The sequence below is a fragment of the Pygocentrus nattereri genome, chromosome 12, assembly GCF_015220715.1.
Source record: "Pygocentrus nattereri isolate fPygNat1 chromosome 12, fPygNat1.pri, whole genome shotgun sequence".
Classification (NCBI taxonomy): domain Eukaryota; kingdom Metazoa; phylum Chordata; class Actinopteri; order Characiformes; family Serrasalmidae; genus Pygocentrus; species Pygocentrus nattereri.
Window position 1 is genome coordinate 16,969,226 of NC_051222.1, and position 18,774 is coordinate 16,987,999.

At 37.9% G+C, this 18,774-nt stretch overlaps 2 protein-coding genes across 2 annotated transcripts in view; both read right to left on the reverse strand.

Moving 5' to 3' along the window:
• Positions 1 to 1,375, reverse strand: part of LOC108434728 (interferon-induced GTP-binding protein Mx3-like) — a 46,409-nt gene extending 45,034 nt beyond the window's left edge. The window contains exons 1-2 of the mRNA XM_017710070.2: positions 1,278 to 1,375; positions 365 to 511 (exon numbers count right to left, since the gene is read on the reverse strand). Coding sequence (XP_017565559.2) covers positions 365 to 479 — 115 coding nt within the window. The 5' untranslated portion in view covers positions 480 to 511; positions 1,278 to 1,375. The remainder of the gene's footprint in view (positions 1 to 364; positions 512 to 1,277) is intronic.
• A 5,921-nt stretch (positions 1,376 to 7,296) lies between these two features.
• On the reverse strand, positions 7,297 to 18,609 carry LOC108434714 (interferon-induced GTP-binding protein Mx3-like). The gene is made up of 13 exons (XM_017710055.2): positions 18,554 to 18,609; positions 18,249 to 18,463; positions 16,966 to 17,103; positions 15,552 to 15,706; positions 15,332 to 15,470; positions 14,999 to 15,197; positions 13,501 to 13,579; positions 13,280 to 13,402; positions 13,064 to 13,190; positions 10,830 to 10,985; positions 10,660 to 10,736; positions 10,154 to 10,411; positions 7,297 to 8,113 (listed from the first exon to the last, which is right to left on the reverse strand). The coding sequence occupies exons 1-13, from the start codon at positions 18,607 to 18,609 to the stop codon at positions 7,883 to 7,885; spliced, it is 1,953 nt and encodes a 650-aa protein (XP_017565544.1). The 3' UTR covers positions 7,297 to 7,882.
• Positions 18,610 to 18,774: the final 165 nt, after the last annotated feature.

Below are 18,774 nucleotides of genomic sequence, written 5' to 3' on the forward strand. Positions count from 1 at the left end.
AGTGTGCGAAGCAGTAATCAAAGCAAAAGGTGGCTACTTTGAAGAACCTAGAATATAAGACATATATTCAGTTGTTTCACACGTTTCTGTTAAGTATATAATTCCACATGTGTTCATTCATAGTTTTGATGCCTTCAGTGTGAATCTACAGTTTTCATAGACATGAAAATAAAGAAAACTCTTTGAATGAGAAGGTGTGTCCAAACTTTTGGTCTGTACTGTATATATATTTATAAAATGTATTTAAATGAGGACTGTGTACGAAACAGTACTGAATACACAATTCACAGTTTTTAATATAATATTGAGAGGCTTTCTTAAATAGTCTTCATATGTGAATTGTTAGCATGACAAGCGCACTTACAGTCCATGGATCTCCCGTCATCTCTGGAACCTTCTTGCGGCCTGGGCTTAGTGGCATCCCTAGACCCTGATGTATTCCTTAGATCTGCAGGATCTTTGGCTTTAACAAGCTTCATTTGAGGATTTCCCAAAGACGTAACACGTACAGCTAGAAAAGATGTAGCTTTTATTACTTACATGAACAGTTAGATTAGACTGCAACTCAGTAAGTGAAGATTAAATCTATAGATCTATAATCAACATGCATAAGTGAACTGTGACTATGCTTAGGGTAGCGCATTATTCATCACAACTACAAAGTGTACCATGATAACGATAAAATATAGTCATAGTGCCCTCCTTTGCCTTTCAGCACCTCACAACACAGCACATGACTTTCACTTTCACAATGCTTTCACTTTCAGGCTCAAGGTGGCTTTAGGAAAACAAATATCACGTTAACTACTAAATACAAACTCTCACTGTGACTAATTTCGTTCACTACAGCCCAGACAAGCGTGGTCTTAACAAAAAACCAGTAAAATGTGTCATTTTTTACTCGAATCGCTCCTTACTGCGGTTTGTTTCTCCCTCAGGTTCAGGCCAGCGTCAGAAAAGCTACGGGTAGCAAATACTGAAACTGGCACTACAGAAGGCTTAAAAGCTTTTTAAAAAGCCGACTACTACGTCTGACCCCAAAATGAAACGCCTTGAACTAAAAAAAACGTTATCAAAACGCAGCAAAAATGGTTTCTTTTTTAATTTTGTGAATCTTTCCTCACGAGGGCGTAAACGAAGGGTTGCTTAATTTCACTCCCTCAAGAGAGCGTTAGACAAGAACCGGTCAGCAAACGCTGTCTGTCAGTAAAAAGGATCGATATTTTAATGACGCACATTCTCTTAGTCATTCATTTCAATAGCTAAACACCACAGACCTTCAAAATGACCAGCAACAGGTGAAACGCTTAACCCTCCTGCTGTCTCGCTGCCCTCTCCTCGCAGTGTGAAGGACCGTTACGCGGTGACGGTTGATAGAATTCAAATCTCAGTCCGCTTCTCCTGCTGAGGCGAAGTTCAGTGCTGCGGACCGGAGCACCAGTGGGCGTGGCAGAGGCTGGAGCAGATGGCGATCGTTGTCGGCTGCAGCCAATCAGACAGTAAACTTGCGCTGTCAATCAAAATTAGTTGAGCCAATTCCCTGCCAGAGTCCGGTCGGTCTACGGGAACCAGTCGCTTCCAGCAGAGCCGTGAAGAGAGTCGCGTCAACGGAGGCTCACAGTGCTTGAGGGTCACGTGATTCACGCAGACTTCAGCGCCAAGAAGGTGTTTGCGGGCAGTTTAAACCCATAAACACAGATCTGCGTCTTTTGGTCTTTAACAGTCAATTAATGCACTGATTTACAACATTTATATAGAAAACCAACACGTTAATGTAGTTACAACAAAATGACATCTTTTAAAAGTGAAAATCGCTGCTGTTTGAGGATTAAACAGTTACTTGCCTTGACGTGTTGGGTTGATGTCAGCATGGTTTCAGAGTGCGTTGTCGTTGTTTATTGCTTTGGGTTTTTAATATTATAGACATTATGTTCTTAAACCGGTATGGTAGTTAAGATCAGTCATATCCTAATGTTTAGTGATATACTTAGATTGAGGGGAAGGGAAGGAATGTTTCACAGTTGAGATCAGATTGATTTTCTAACATTAACACGTCTTTAATTAATGGTTGTTTCAGTAAACGCAAGGCCTAGATCATCCGATCACTACTGCAAACTTCATGACTTTCTGAAAGGACAGAAGCAGCCAAAGAAATTTGTTTGGGCCGCATATGAAAAAGGCACATTAAACCACGTCACATCCAGGCAGGACAGGACATAATAAACACATCTATTCATATTTGTTTGTCCGCAAATACACATATTTTATGTATCTTGTCTTTTTATTATGCACATATTTACTACAAAGGATTCATTAAATAAAGCGATAAATGACTCAAACATGAATAGCCTGGCAGGCAGTTTGTCTGTGCCCTTTTCTCCATGTTGTCCTTGCATATAGTCCCCAGCATGGTTTGCTCTGCTGGATGGAGCTTCAGTCGCTCAGAGAAAGGAGTAAGAATGTTTGGTTTCTCTGACACTGAGGAGAAAAAAACTGCTGGCTCAAGTCAGTTAGTGAAATCAGACGTTAGCACGCCTTTGCTAGTAAAGAGATAAAGGGATAAAAAGCTAAATGGATCTTTCTACTGAATTAGTTTAAGTCAGAGTTGAAAACACATTTTTACCTTTTAACTGACTTGGACTTCACACTAAAGTACTTTTGCTTTGAGTGACTCTGTACCTTAATTATGTTTATTTTATTAAACTGAAAGATTGAACAGTCCATTTTGTCACTATAAGTACAATAATAGCACTAAAAAGTTCCCAAATGTTTCGCTAGTGACAATTTCAGCTCATTTTGAACATGGCTCCAACACGCTAGCCAGCATGACTCGCAAACATAGTTTGAAATGCTGTACACACGTAAAATCTTTAGTGTTTTTTATTAAAACACAAAAAATGTACGTCAATGCAAAAAATAGTGTAGTGACAGTTCTTAAGGTAGTAACGTCGAACTGCTCACCACGTGGCCATGAGATGCAGTCCCACTGCCTCTAAAAAGAAGAGGTGTAGCTATGAAGCTCTGCCTATAGACTCAACCTGTGGGTGTGTCTCAAAGAAGTTCAGTAGTCAGATTACTGCCCAGGGAAGTTGCTTTTCTAGGGTGTCTCAATGTCCAAATCTTTCTAGAGCACTTTGTTCCCTGAAAGTTCCCACAATGCACCATAAAACCAGTGAGCATCGACTGTTCACTGAGCTCCCTGACTGGAAATAGTGTCACATCTCCAGCTTGACTTTCAGAAAGTTTTAAATGGCTTCTTCTAGTAAAATTTGTATTTTTTTGCTGACTCAACTGAACTCAGTCAAGTCATCTTTTTGCTTCGACTCAGTTAAGTTGTAAGAACATAACCTGTTAAGTTTATTGAACTTAATTAAGTTTTGTTCACACAACAATCTGGAAGTTCACTCAATTATTTCATAATTATTTCAAGTGAAGTGGACTTCACAGAAATTAATTTTGTCAACTTAAATCAAATTGGTAGAACTTTTTTTCAATTTTCAATCCCAACAATGTGGCAAGTTCTCTTAACATGATATGGCAAGTTTTTTCAATATACTTTACCATGTTGCATTGGTCTAATTTAAGCAACAGTTCATATAATAGTTCAAATAATAATAAAACATTTCAAATAATTAACAGTTCAAATCAGCCTGCTGAAAAATTACTCTGAAATGAGAAATATACTTTGGTTTGGTATCCAAAACCTTTTTATTAACAACTTGCAATAATATTTCCATTAGTTGGCTTTGCCAAATGCCATAAACGTAAATACAAAAAAAAATATGGCTTTTTGAACATAATTTCAAGTCAGAAACCTTGGCCACTGTGTCCATGTGATTTTAGCTTTGCAACATATTAATAACCATGTGTTAATGTGAACTGAAGAGCAAGTGCCAAAACAGAAAAATACACTATATGGTTAAAAGTATTAGGACACCTGCTCATTTACAGTTTCTTACTAAATTAAGGGTACTAAAAGAGTTTATGCTGCTTGTGTTGGAGTAACTGTCTCTACTGCCCATGGAAGACTTTCTACTAGATTTTGGAACATTGTTGTGAGGAGTTGGTTGGATTCAGTGACAGAGAGCAAAATCATCACACCACCTTATCCCCAACTCCCCAAGCTCATCCATGAAGTACTGAATGGAGCATTATCACTACAGAGAACACAGTTCCACTGCTCCCCAGCTAAATGTTGGGGGCTTTATAGCACTCTAGCCCATGCCTGGCACTAGGAATGGTGCCAATAGGTGCATGTTTTTTTCTGCTCCAGAGAGTCCTATTCTGTTGGCAACACAGATGTTCAATTGCACACATTCTGCTTGTCTAATCCCTACAGAAAAGTATTGCCAATAGAAAGGGACTCTCTGAAGCAGATACAGCATTGAGCTGTGGAACTGTGTTCTATGGAATGATGGTGCTCTGTCCAATACTTTTGGGATGAGTTGGGGAAGATTAGGTGGGGTGGTGATCATCCAACATCCTAACCTCAGCAACACTCGTTGCTGAATGCAATCAAATCCTCAAACCAACACTCCAAAATCTAGTATAAAGCCTTCTCTGTACAGTAGAGACAAATTACTACAACACAAGCAGCATATAGTCTTTAATATCCTTGACTTGGGAAAAAATGAATAAATAGCTGACACTTCAATCTATATAGTGTAGCATAATTGCTTTTTTCACTTGTGACAAAAGAAGACAAATTAATCTTGAAATACTGAACACACCAATTTATCATGGGACCAAAACTAGGAACTCAAACTCTGGTTTGTACAAGAACAATCTTAATCTGTTTCAAAACAAAAACTGTATCCTCTTATGTACATATTAACCAAACATGCAAAGATGCAAAAGATTATTCAGGATCTTTTGTTTTTAAATTTATTGCATACTGCAAAACACATAATGAATATGTCACATTCTGCAAACACAGAGGGCAAGAAGACAGATTTGTCTTGGATAACCCATTGTTACAAAACAGCTAGAAATAAAATAATAAATAAAAAAGAATAAATAAAAAGGTTACAGTACCTGATAAATACTCTCTAGTACCAACAAGCATACTCTCTAAGTCAGTCATTTATTCTTGAGTGTGTGTACTCTAGCAGTGCAAGATTCTATCCCAATGCCCATGAACAGACGCTGGATCACCTCAAAAGTATATCTGAGATCTTTAGGGTAGTTCATGTTCAATGTTCTTGACAACCTGCATCTCTTAGCTTCCCCATCTTAAACTTTAGACTGAGTTTCCACCCATACCACCCAGATGTGGAGCCTGGTTCTTTTAGACAAGGGTGTTTTTCAACGAGAGCAATGGCTACACTTTCAAATTCCTTATTTTCAGGATAGGCTTTGTAGGAATATATTGCCTCAACAAGTTTTTCCAGAATTTCAGACTTCATGTCTCTAGAAATGGTCAAAAGCACACCATCTTTTCTGTAAGCCTCATTGGCAAGCCAGTGATTCTGTAAAGAAAGCATAGAAAAAATTACTGAAACAAAACTTCAAACACTAACTAAAGCAGATAAAATTTCTAGACAACATCAATTCCTGATTTCATACACTAAACATGCAAATTGTTTTAAAGCATCCACTAAAAGGTCAAATGCAAACTGCCTGTAAAACATTAAAACATCTAATATTACTGCTGACAACCCAGGATTAGTGATTATTGTGGACTGTTTGCCTAATATACATGCTTAATACACAATACTTTATTTTATAATTACACTCCTTTAAGTGATCTACAACGTAAACCGGACACCCTGAAATAAATTTTGGGTTATATATTAGGTAATATATTAAAACTCAAACACCTCATTCCATCACATCTTATTGATTGCACCTTTATGTCTTGTATGCTGCATCAGTTAACGTCAAACAAGAGCACAAACTGTGCTAAAGCAAGCTCGTTTTACGTCAGAGGCAAAAGGGCACAGACCAAAGCAGACCATGTGCTTGCATTTTACAAACCAGCTCAGGACTCGTGGCCTGCAGCTCGTGAAAAACAGACGGGAGGTGTTCGCAGTCATGCCGAAAGCAGAACCCAAGTTCGTTTGCTTTCAGTCACTAAAATCTTGCCACACTACTACTAACACAGAGACTTTTCACAAGCACTTCTTACTCTAAATGACCTTTCATTTAGCTCAGCTCTGGAGGAAAACACTACTAGAACTAGTAGTGACTAGAACCGCTATCCTGGGTAATGTTAGCCATTCACCGTTTTAACATTATACGTGGCTACATATGCTAGCTAACTCTAAAACATGCAGTTGACCCAATGTGGACTTTTATTTACACTATAGCTATAAAAATGCCTTTTGGCGGTTAGTTAACTGTAACTAGAAATGCCTTCGGGCACAAAAAGCCGCGCAGCAGTCAGTTAGCTAACGGCTAACTTACACAGTTTTCAGCTAAGCCAGCTAACGCTAGGTAGCTAGCGCAATGGTGAAAACTACACACTGTCAGTGTTAAAATTATGTTTGTGTGCCGTCAACCTTTTTTGAATGGAAATGTTTGGTTTCCAGTCACTTTTACTTAAGAGGTTTACTGAAGAGGTTTATAGAGGAGCAGCTGCAGAGTGGGGCGCCACCCAAGATGGCCGATCTCATCTCGAGTCCGAAGATGAACAAGTGGTCTGGAAAGCCTTTTTTTCGTTAGTCCAACAAGCGATTTTATGTTTTAATGTCCAAATTCAAGTTGAAGTTCTTAGAACACATTTTATTTAGTTGTAATGGACAGTAAGTTCAATCAACATGATAATAGCAGTCCATCTAACTAACCATAGTGTACCAACAATAAGGGATTTGGTCTAGCAGGGCACTTTGTCACAAATGTGTACTATACACCCACTAAGCACTTTATTAGGAACTCCCACCTGGTTTCTACGCTCGTTGTCCATTTTATCAGCTTCACTTACTATAAAGGTGCACTTTGTAGTTCTACAGTTACAGACTGTAGTCCATCTGTTTCTCTACATACGTTGTTAGCCCCCTTTTACCCTATTCTTCATTTGTCAGGAACAGGACCACCACAGAGCTGGTATTATTTGGATGGTGGATCATTCTCACCACTGCAGTGACCGTGACTGGTGGTGTGTTATCATGTGTTGCGCTGGTACGAGTGGATCAGACACAGCAGTTAAATCACAAATCAGTGTGATGTAGGCTTCAAAGAGAAATCTGAATCCAAACATTTTTATGTTTATTTGTAATCATTAAAATGAGATATCATTGCTCTACAGACGAAACGTTTTATCTCCATTTTATTGTTTTTATTTTTTTTTTACAGAACATGAAATTGCCTGCAGTCCTTTACATTGTATTGCTCTGAAATAACTTTGAATAAATGATTTCACGATTGACTTCCTTTTTGGCAATAAGAGATTTTGATCCAACACCAATAATACAGTTATTTTACAACCAAAATACACTTATAGCGAAGATGGTTTTAAATAATGTGCTTACCTTCTACTTTTTCATAGCCACTGCATTCATGTGCTATAATTCCAATAATTCCATTCAGCGAGTAAGTTCTTTAATAAGGCACTATATCTGTGTTTACTAACAGTGAGCAAGTTCAACGAGACAAACTGAAAGAAGCCGCCTGTTATTTGTGCTTTTGTAGTTTCTTTCAATACCTTGTTTTCAGGCACTTTAACAGCAGTGAATAGAAATGCATATCAGTCAGTCTTGATCTCAAAAAAGCAAATGGAAGCGACAAAAGGTGGTTAAACCTTAAACAGCGTTCAGCAGTACAAAAGTTACTTTAAAGTCCAGTTTAAAGAGATGTTTGAATATGAATTTTCCTGCACATGATGCCAAGAAAAGACAGTACAAAAGAAAACATATTACTAAAGACAGCTGAATAAATCAATGGTTTAGAAGTTGATGTTAATGCTGATCCTCTCCTGCGCCTGCCGCAATCGTTCCATGCGCTGATATAGCTCTGTCCTCTTTCTCCCTGCCTCTGAGTCTTCAGCCAGGAGCTTTGACACATCAGCTCCATCCCGCAGGTCCATGGATTCTGCTCGCAGCATAATGGCAGCTTCTTTCAGCATGAACAGCAAGACCAGCATAGGCACGTAGTCAGCCAGCCGCTGGTAGACGATCTGTAAGGATAGAGGATGGCATGTTGGCCATACAGTCAAATTTGATTGTAAAATGAGCACATTGAAATTTCACCAAAGGTTTTGCTATTCATTGACTTCATCTTTGTCATATCTGAAGAAACTGCATAGAGCTTGTAGAGGTGTGTGTAGATTTCAGCGAAAATAACAATAATAGTATGTGCACATGGCAGTCCAGTACAAAACTAGGTGTTAGTATAGGTTGTGAAAACACTAATAAAGCCAGAAAGCACACACACACACACACACACACACAGGCACATTTTCTAAGCCGCTTCTCCCTCAGAAAGCAGTGATTAGTAAATTCTAAGTAAAAAAGTTTTACCTGTATTAAATTGAAAATATTTTATGTTTTACCTTATGGACTCGTTCATAAGAGGATGAAAAAGTTGAAGCAGAAGCATGTTTACCAGACACCATTTATTGAGAATGATTTTTTTTCAAAGAATTCCTGAGTGCATGCGATGATATCCATAACAGAATCATGCTGTTTTTAAGTACGCTAGTGTTGGAGGGTTTTAAGGTTACAAGCATTCATTTCTGGTTTTCAGCTCTTTCCATTACACACAGATATTTTTGCAGATTATCTGAATATTTTGAGGATATTTGGCTCTGTAAAAGGTAAAATACCAAAAATCCTTGCAATCTCTGGCTGAGAATCATATATTTTTTTAATTGTGGGATTTTTGGCTGCATTGGTGATGAATGTCAACCTGTCCTTGCTCATAAAGGACTAGGCTTTTCCTAGCTTGAAACATGAATGCATCAGCCGTGTTGTCTGAGCATCTCATAGTCTTAAATTTCTCCTGCCCCAACTCTTTTGGAACCTGTTGCAGGCATTAATTTCAGAATGGGCATATATTTATGAAAAACAAGGAAGTTGATTAAGATTAAACTTTAAATAGCTCATCTTTGCACTTTTGTTTTTGTTTTTGCTCAAATACAGGACAAAGTAAAGGGTGAGTCAAAAGTCACAGGACACCATTTTATTTTATTTTTGATTTTATTATTGACTTTTATCTCTGGGGTCATCTCAAACAAATTGTGTATGCTGAGAAAATCCGCAACAAACATCATCTTCAGCACTGCATCATGGAGGCTTGACACAGCATAAAAAATAGAATAAAATATAACGGTGTCCTGTGAATTTTGAATGAATTTATTGTTCCCTCCTTTCTGATTTTATAAGATTTCACATACTGTCTCAACTTTTTGGGAACTGAAAAGTGGCCTTGTGAAGTGGCTGTCACGAGGCCGCTCACAGTAGGAAAGATGCTCATAGTTTAAGTTGTTTATGTTAATTGATGGGTGTGCATGTTTACGGGTGCTGTTCTGTGTCAGGTTTTGGGGTAGTTTGTGTGAGTCTAGTGTCTGTCATAAAGGAGAATTTTATGTCTAGAATTGACATGCCTGCTATCCCAGCCACAGTTGGGCAGTGTTCCCAGGGCAGTGGTTCTCCCTTGCTGCCTGTTCAATAAAAGAGCATTTGCTCACCAAACCATCTACAAAACATCTGCATGAATTCTGGTTTTAAATGATATGTAAATGATTCTGGTGAGTAAGCGCTTGATTTTACAAACTGATGCTGTTTAATCATTTGCACTCAATTCTCCACTTGTTTCCACACTGTATGAAAGTTTCATTTCAGTTTGTCCGTCATTAAATCTGCACTCTTCTTTACACAGCTTTGGTAAATAAGGGCCAATACGTTCAGGCATATTTATCAGTTAATAATCATATTATGATTCTAATATCATTGGTATGACATAGACCTGTAAGTTGTGTAGTTATGAGAGTGAGGAATAGGATGTGGGCCCACACACAGACCCTTAGTTCAAGTTTTAAGGTGGCCTGGGGCCAAATTAATTTTATGATTATGATTCAAATGGATTGTATGTGCACACACACACACACATAAACATGGATAAAACACTTTTAAAAGAAAGTGCTACTGCTTTCGAAATCAAATGTGTCACAGTGCAAATGCAGTGCCTCGTTTAGCATTAAATTGCTGTCACTTACCTCATAGTAGATGATCAGTTTTTCAGGTGTTAGCTTTCTGGTGTCAAATACAGCACAGTTGTTGGCAGAGGTTGCATTCTCTCCAGTATCTAAACAAACAGACTCGTACTCCTGCCTCCGCTCTACAAACTGGAAGGCTACCAATTTCTGTGTGAAAATGGGGTCCTGGGTATACACAAGTTTCTCCATGTTGATGTATTCAAGGAGCCTCTTCTCCACTTTGACCTCTTGTTTTGATTGAATCTCGTCAATCTGGTTCTGAGAATATACAGAATGGCTATGAGTACATTAGGACAACATAATGCAAAGAAGCCATGATTATTGCCATAATACATTCAGACTACATTAGTTTACTCCCCAGCTTGTTCCTATAACACAGTGAAAAATGAAAAATATTAGATATATTAAGCAGATTGAAGATTTTGCTTAATAGGATTGTTGTGTAGTGTAGACAACACTATGCAGTGGAAGTAAAGCTCAAATAGTTACAGATCATTTTCACTTACTAGTATCATATACCTCAGATGAGGAAAATTTGGGAAGCAGAGCTCACACATAGCTCTGAACTCACTTTGTACAATGCCTGGGGGCAAAAAAACATTATTGTATATTTTATGATTTGCCTATACATTCTCAACTGTTCCCCATTATCTACTACAGTTCAGTTTTACATTACCTCTAATTGTCTTCAGAGTCTCCACAGCTGGTAGTTTGAGGTCATTAACATGCTTCTGAATCAATGATTCGAACACTGAGTAGTCGCTGAATGTTATCAGTTCTCTCCCACGATATGCTTCATATTTCTCTATCACCTCCTGCACTGCATCTCTGACTTTATTTAGACCAAAAAGAGAACATGACATGACTCGATGGACGTTCTTCATACTAAGACATACAGTCTAATATGCTTTTATATATATATATATATATATATATATATATATATATATATATATATATATATATATATAGAGAGAGAGAGAGAGAGAGAGCTAAATTTAAACCAAAATCAAATTTGCACAACTCTCCTTACCCCAAATGTACCAAAACATGGCTACTGAGGTTTGCTAATTTCATTGGAGCTACAAGGCCAATGGAAGCTTAGCATCATCCAAACTTCATGTGTTAGGGGCGTCTAGTCTTCTGCACAAAGGGCCAGTGTGACTGCAGGTTTTCATTGCAATTTTTCAAAGCAAAAGCACATTTGATCAGTTGTTTGCATACTGAGACTGACTGATTAAGCCAGTGGGATCAGGTTTATTCCGTTTGCTTGGAATGAAAACCTGAACCCACGCTGGTCCTTTGAGGACAAGATTGAACATCCCTGTTTTACAGAGATGGGCACAAGTACATAGCATAGCTAAAAATTCTAGTAGCATTCGTTATTTGTCCTTATTCTGGCCCTTTTTTATAGATAACCATATATCATACAGTGTCTGAAACCACATAATCAAGAGCTTGAGCTTATGTTTATGTCTTGCATTAACTTGTTTCATGTCTGGATTCTTTCTGGATATACTTTTCATTTCCATTACCCTTTTCATTAAAATGCATCCCCACTGTGACTAGATGAGATCAGATTTTACTTTCCACTGTACAAGTTTAACATCCACTAACCTATTGTAAACATTGTTTTTCATCTCTTACTACAAGTGTATTTTACACTATTGAATATCAAAAGAAACCAAAGCACAGAAGACAAGGCATTGGTCGGTGCCACTACTGTCCAGATTTTTTGGACGTGAGATAAAATCTTGACGATAGATTGCTGTAGTATGTGGACATAGAAAATGCAATTCCATTCACACTTATGTTGAATATGGTCAAGATTGGTCTCTGATCAGTTATGTCCCTGGACTTTCAAATAAGATCCATTTGTACAGCTAAAGTTAATCTGAAATATATATTATTGTGCAAAATAGTAAAAAAAATTGAACAATATATAAATGAACCTATGACACTAGCTCTGTAAGCCTGGCAAAAATGGTGATACATGTTTGTTTATGTTTTAAATTTCTACAAAGCAGAATTTCATTGGCAGTTTTTAGTTTGAAGTTACCATCCCACATTAAACGGAGTGGTAGTTACAATCTGGCACCTGTACAAGCACCTGAATATTACTGAACTGCTGCACTGTTCCAAGATGCAACAGGAAATCCAAATAAAAATTTCTCATTTGTGCATCCCATTGGTGCCTTTGACTGACAGACATTGCTGGAATTTGAAAATTATATATAAAATTGTATAATTATAATCATTCATGCTTCTGTGCCAGCTGGTCCAAGGTATGCTGCACAAACAAACCCCAAGAACATTGCATGTATCAGCTGATCTAGTTGGCTGGCTCATTTTAGGAGGTACAAGCAAGAGTAAGCAGAAGTGCTCTCATCTCCATAAACTCAAAAGATGTAGCACTCCTTTATGTCTGCTGCCTCCAAAAAAATGGACTGACTGAGGTGACTCACTACTCCATCTTCATTTTCATTTGAAATGTGATGGAAAAATCCCTGGTTCATCTGTTGTGCCAGACAGGCTTGCTCATACATTGCATTATCTGCACTTGTTTGTGGCATGCTGGTATTTCATATGTGACAAAATTCCTATCTGAGGAAGAATTCCATCCACTACTAGTTAGAAGCTTGCTGTATTACTTGCTAGCTACATTAGCTTTGTAGCTTGAGTGCAAAACTGCCACACGTTTTGGCTGATCAACAACATTTGGGGCAGTTATGTCAAACTGGGGACCTTCCGGGCCAAAGTTCTGACGAGATAAGCTTTTACCCTCATCTACCACTCTAAATCGCAGAGTTTTGGCCTGCCAGCACTGGAGCTTGACATGTGATTTTGGGTAGGGAGAATTTTTTTGGTCAAACCATCACTTCAAAAATAAGCCAGTGACTGATGATGTACAGCATGCTTTGGAGTCTCTCAGTTGGGATTCCCATTGTTTGAACACAGGCCGCAGGAGTGAGTAGAGGTTTCCTTGTCCTCCAGTCCGACAGATCTCACTGATCTGGTCACTGAACTCCAGGATTCTCTGCTCACGCAAAAACAAACGAGACCAAAGAGTGTGCTTCAGTTTCAAGAGCTCAAATGCATCTTCTAGTGAGTCGCTGAAGAACTTACCTTGCTCAGATAAGGTCCCATCTTGTCGTGCTCTAGAGGAGGACCTTGACCATAGTTCCTCAGCTCTATCCTAACAGCAGACAGACGGATTTGAATCTGCTCTGTCAGGGATGGCATTGATGCCTGCATGTGGGAAAGAGCAGCCAAAAGGAATTTACCACATGTTGCATATTCAGAAGATGCTGTCTAAAACGTTTTTTAACCAGTGTGCTATGACTTGCCTTGATGTGTTCAACCAGCTCTTTGGTGAGTCTGTTGGCAAGGCACTTTGTTGTGACTTTTTGTTCTTCCAGAAGATAGCTGGAGGTGATATATACATTTCAATGAGTTTGAATGATTATCTATAATCATACCATACTTGTTGGCCAGTGGTCTACACAATAACAATTAGTATTGTCCTTTGAAGGCTTCAATGGGGGTCCAATAGTACATTTTGAATATGTGTAGAGGTCTGCCACTGTAGCTTAACTGCTTGGGGGTCAAGGGGGTCAACCATACTGGGTCCCAGTAACCACTGCAAGTGCAGTAACCACTTAAAATCTTTATTGAGCCCCTCAAATAGTGATATATACTGACACAACTGTGGATTACTGACTACAGGGGGTTGGGGCTGGCTTTTAGCAGTGGGGCCTGAAAGATCCTATGAAAGATGCCACTGGTCTGCCATGAGTATCTGCTGTTCAGACATTGTAATGAAATATAGTATTTTTGTTCAGTCTGCATAGTAAGGGCTTTTCTTCCTTTTTGAAATGAGAGTTTCATGAAACATGTAAACATTGGTACATTTGCAACTTTAGCCTTCACTCTCCACATCGTACAATCTGTAAATGGAAATGAAGCTGCAGAAATAGCAGTTTAAGTTCCACCTATTCACATTTAAATGATAAAGCGTGTTTCAGCCTTGACTGCATTTTGAATGATTCACAATTCAGAGCTCATTTACATCAGTCTTATATCAGTCTTATATCAGTCTTATATTAGTCTTATATTAGTCTTATATCAGTCTTATATCAGTCTTATATTAGTCTTATATTAGTCTTATATCAGTCTTACATTAGTCTTACATCAGTCTTATATTAGTCTTATATCAGTCTTATATCAGTCTTATATTAGTCTTACATCAGTCTTACATCAGTCTTATATCAGTCTTACATCAGTCATATCAGTCTTACATCAGTCTTACATTAGTCTTATATTAGTCTTATATCAGTCTTATATCAGTCTTATATCAGTCTTACATCAGTCTTACATCAGTCTTACATTAGTCTTATATTAGTCTTATATTAGTCTTATATCAGTCTTATATCAGTCTTATATATATATATATATATATATATATATATATGTATATATATGTGTGTGTGTGTGTGTGTGTGTGTGTATGTGTGTGTGTGTGATGAATGATTATCTATATATATACACCCCATCTAGACTGTGGGGTATTCACTGCTTTCACAGTTTGGTGATTTCTTTGCTCAAATACACCTACTAAACCTAGCTATTGAAAATTAAGATGTGGGTTCCAATTACTTTTCCATTCATAGTATTAATGAAATACTTGTTCATTTTGACAATGTTATTTACATAAAGCTAATTGATTAACAATTTTGATCAGATTGCGTAGGCATGAGGAGCATAAGTTATGGCCCCTGTACTCATTCTCGTGGGCCACTGCTACAGTTTTCTGTATGATACATACATGTATCATAGTTGTGTTACCTGAAGTGGCTGTGATTTCGAAAGAATTCCATCTCCAATCTTGTGGCTTCAGCCAAGGAGAGGTTTTCATTGATGTCACTCTGGCCCCTACATCGTACGATGATGTAACCCTTTTTCAGGGGGACAGCCTTACCCTGCATAATCTGTAAGATGTCAGCTTCTGCTCCTTTATCCACCAAATCTGGTTTTGTTAGAATTGCTGAGTAAAGAGAACAATAAGGAAATGTATACAAATAAGTAGAATCCTGCTGACTTCTTAAAGCGTACTGATTTGCAAGTCAAAGTACCTCTGCATCGGTATAGCAGTGTTTCTTTGCAAATATGAATTTGTACCTAAAGTTCTTGTTCCTTGAGGGTCTACACCCTGTGCCATCCTCAGCGCCTCAGTTGTTGCTATATCAACATTGCAGGGTACAACAACCAAATTGATGGTTTCTTTCTTCTCAATAAATTTCAATATAAGGCGTCTAATCTAAAAACAATCATAAGAGGTCAGAGGTCTTTCAGTTCCCAAACTTTCATTATTGTTTATATAAGAATATTGCATCTGTACCTGATCTCCAATATCTTCAGGTTGGCCCTTTACAGGAACTCTTGTTATACCTGGCAGGTCAATTAGTGTGAGGTCGCACACATCGGGAGACGTGATTTCTAAACTGATGAGTTCATCACAGATTCCGACTCCATCTCCAGCAAGAACATTCTGGGCTACAAACAGTTTTGTTAGAACAAAATTTAAATCTGCAATATTGTGCAAACATCCTAAGGCTATGGATTACCAGCCCTGGTCCTGGAGATCTACCATCCAGTAGTTCCAGCCACAGTCTGCCACACATATTCCAACTATTTAACTACTTCAGAAGTCCCTGATTGGTTGAAGGAAGAGCAGCTCATTAGACACAAGCTAGAACTGAACTCTGCAGGAAAGCAGGTCTGTAGGAAGAGCATTGGAGACCACTGTCCTAAGGCTAGTCAGGGAAATTGTTAAAAATGTCTTTTCTTGTTTAAAAGTTCCTCAAACAAAAATTAGTCACATGCATTATTTCTTGTCATACATTTGGTTAAGTATACACTTGCCTTAATAACAGCACCAATCTCAGTCAGGTAATGATTACACCTGATTCAGCATATCAGCTACTTAGCAATTCATGACATGAATTCAGAGCATTAGATGAGGGTAAACGCAGTTTGACATGCCTGCATTAGGGTGACCATACATCCTCTTTTTTCAGGACATGTCTTTTTTTTGGGGTCTGGAAATATGTCTGGCCAAAATTGTTAAATTGCCTACAATGTCTTTGGTTTTGGCCACCCTCCTGCCATCATTGTCCTCTTCTTTAAAAAACAAAATATGGTCATCCTACTGAACCTAAATTTGGAACAACAGGTGCAACTCTCGGTACACACTAACTGTGGTTGACATGTGTACACGGTTGGTGGAAGAGTAGGCTAAAATGGACAGGAACTAAATCTCAAGAGACCATTACCTGACAGGACTGTGTATGTTGCGCTCATTTCATTAGTACATTTCTAACTACTGTAGATTCAAGATGACCTAGATAAAAGTTTTTTTTTACCTTGTTAGTTTATGACTCTGCTCATATTAAACATGATTAATCATATTGTATCATTTAAAAGACAAAATTCTTTTCCTATAATCTTTGAATTGTACTGACATTTGCCCACTTAAGAGTGTGTTATGAATTTCGGCTGTGACACCGTCACGCAGGAGCATTGATATTATCCAGTGACATTGTGTTTTACCACCACCTTCCAATACCCCCACTTATCAATGCTCCTCCATGACACTTTATTTCACTCGGAAATATGAAATAGCGCAGAAGTAAAGTTGAGTAGCTTCTGTTTCACGTTCAATTGAAATATCATTTAGTCAAGAAGCCTAAGATTTTTGCAGCCTTTCTTCATTAAATATTATTAAATATTAAAATATTAAAAGCCCTTCTTACCTTTTCTGACATAACTCTCCACTTGTGCAGGGTTAGTAAACGTCTCCTGTACGTCTTGATAAGATATAACAGCCGTCCATTTTGCACCTGCATGTATCTTCCGTAATTTCAGCTCCAGTGGACAGCGAGTGACAATGCCTGAAATACAAACAAATGATTTGTCTTTCATTAGCTTACTTAACTCAGTCTTCAAGTCTTTAATAGTTTAGTCTTCTACATCTCTTGAGTCTTAGTAAAACAGCTTTGGTGTAAAAACAATACTATGTACAGTGCTGTGCAAATGTCAGAAACCATCCTTCATTTATTTAATGTCCTGTCAAAAAGGCCGTTAAATATGTAATTGATTGTTCAAAAGACCTGTCTGAGGAAGTTTGGTATAAGATAATCTACTTGCAAAAGGAAGGGGAAGGTCAAAGTGAAAAAAACAGAAGCCCATGCCAAAACATCTTCTCACCAGAAGGAGTTTAATGTAGTTAGTCTAATTTTGCTAACATTCTGAGTTTCTTTGCTAATTATAATTAATTTACACTCTTTGTTTTTGCCAGATGTCCTCCTCTATATCTCTTTTTTCTGGAATTGAGATTATAGTGTGGAACCGACTCTTGGAATCAACTCCATTGATTCCAAATTTTCCGCAATCGAACAGTCTTAGATACACACTCCTTCAAGTAATCATCTTAGACAGACAGGGAAAAAGTCCATTACTGAGAAAAAGAAATAGACAAAAAAAAACTGCAAATCAAGCATCACCACTCCAGGGTCCAGACCTTAACATCATTGAATGTGTTGGATTACTTGCATCGTGAGAAGCAAAAAAAGCAGCCAACTTCTAAGACTGAACTTTGGAAGTGTGGAACAACATTCCTGCAACTTTCTTCAAAAAACTCACAGCAAGTCTGTCAAATATATATATTCTCTGCTTTTTTTCTGAATCTGAAAAAAAGAATAACTTGCACTTAATGGCTGTATCTGACTTTTGCACAGTGCTGCATTAGGGCTGCTCAAAATATATTTATGTTAAATATTATGACTATCATGATTATTTACCTTTGCAATACTAATACCAACCAATCACAATGTTTTTACAGTGTGCCTGGGCAACTTGACCAATCAGGCAAGTGTTTCTGTTAATGTTTTGATAAAGCATGTAGTCCAACAAACCAATCTTGATCATGTCACATTATTGATTTGCCAGTGGATTTTTAATATATTATAACACGTATCATGGCATAACGTGCAACATGCTACTATGTGTAGTCCTGTGTGACAGACAGATCTCTCACCACTGCCTCTGGGTAACCCCACACCAGACAGTGCTTCTAAAACCGAGCTCTTCCCAGAACTCTGGTCTCCAACAACAGCGATGGACGGCAGGGCAAGCTCTCTCTCAATGCCTATATGTCGCAGGTAGTCGATCATTTCAATGAAGGGGCGCACCTGCGAGTCCCATTGTTTGAGAAATACTCCGCTCTTCTCTTCAGTTGGAGGATTTTGTTTTCTTTTAAAATAGCAAACAAACATTACCACCAGCATTTGTTTCAAAGATGGTATGAAAAAATAGGAATTATATTCAAACTGGTGATCTTACTCATTCTCATCTAGAGAATCAAGCTCCAGTATCTCAGGTGAAGATGAAGTATCCATATCTGCAATAAATGCTGAGATGTTTAACAAACTGCATATTGCATATATATTGCATACGTATATTAGTGTATATTACATACAAATAGCTCTAAGTCAGAATCAGAACTGTAAATAAGGCTGTTATTTTAAAGGGGAATTACACTGATTTTTCAGAACCTCTGCATA

What these genes read in the sequence shown, in the direction of transcription:
- LOC108434714 (XM_017710055.2), bottom strand. Translation starts at nt 18,609, where the DNA reads ATGGATACTTCATCTTCACCTGAGATACTGGAGCTTGATTCTCTAGAT. An exon ending in CTGAAGATATTGGAGATCAG is followed by an intron (nt 15,471 to 15,551) that starts GTACAGATGCAA and finishes GATTGTTTTTAG; the next exon opens with ATTAGACGCCTTATATTGAA. An exon ending in ATCTGAGGTATATGATACTA is followed by an intron (nt 10,412 to 10,659) that starts GTAAGTGAAAAT and finishes GTATATTCTCAG; the next exon opens with AACCAGATTGACGAGATTCA.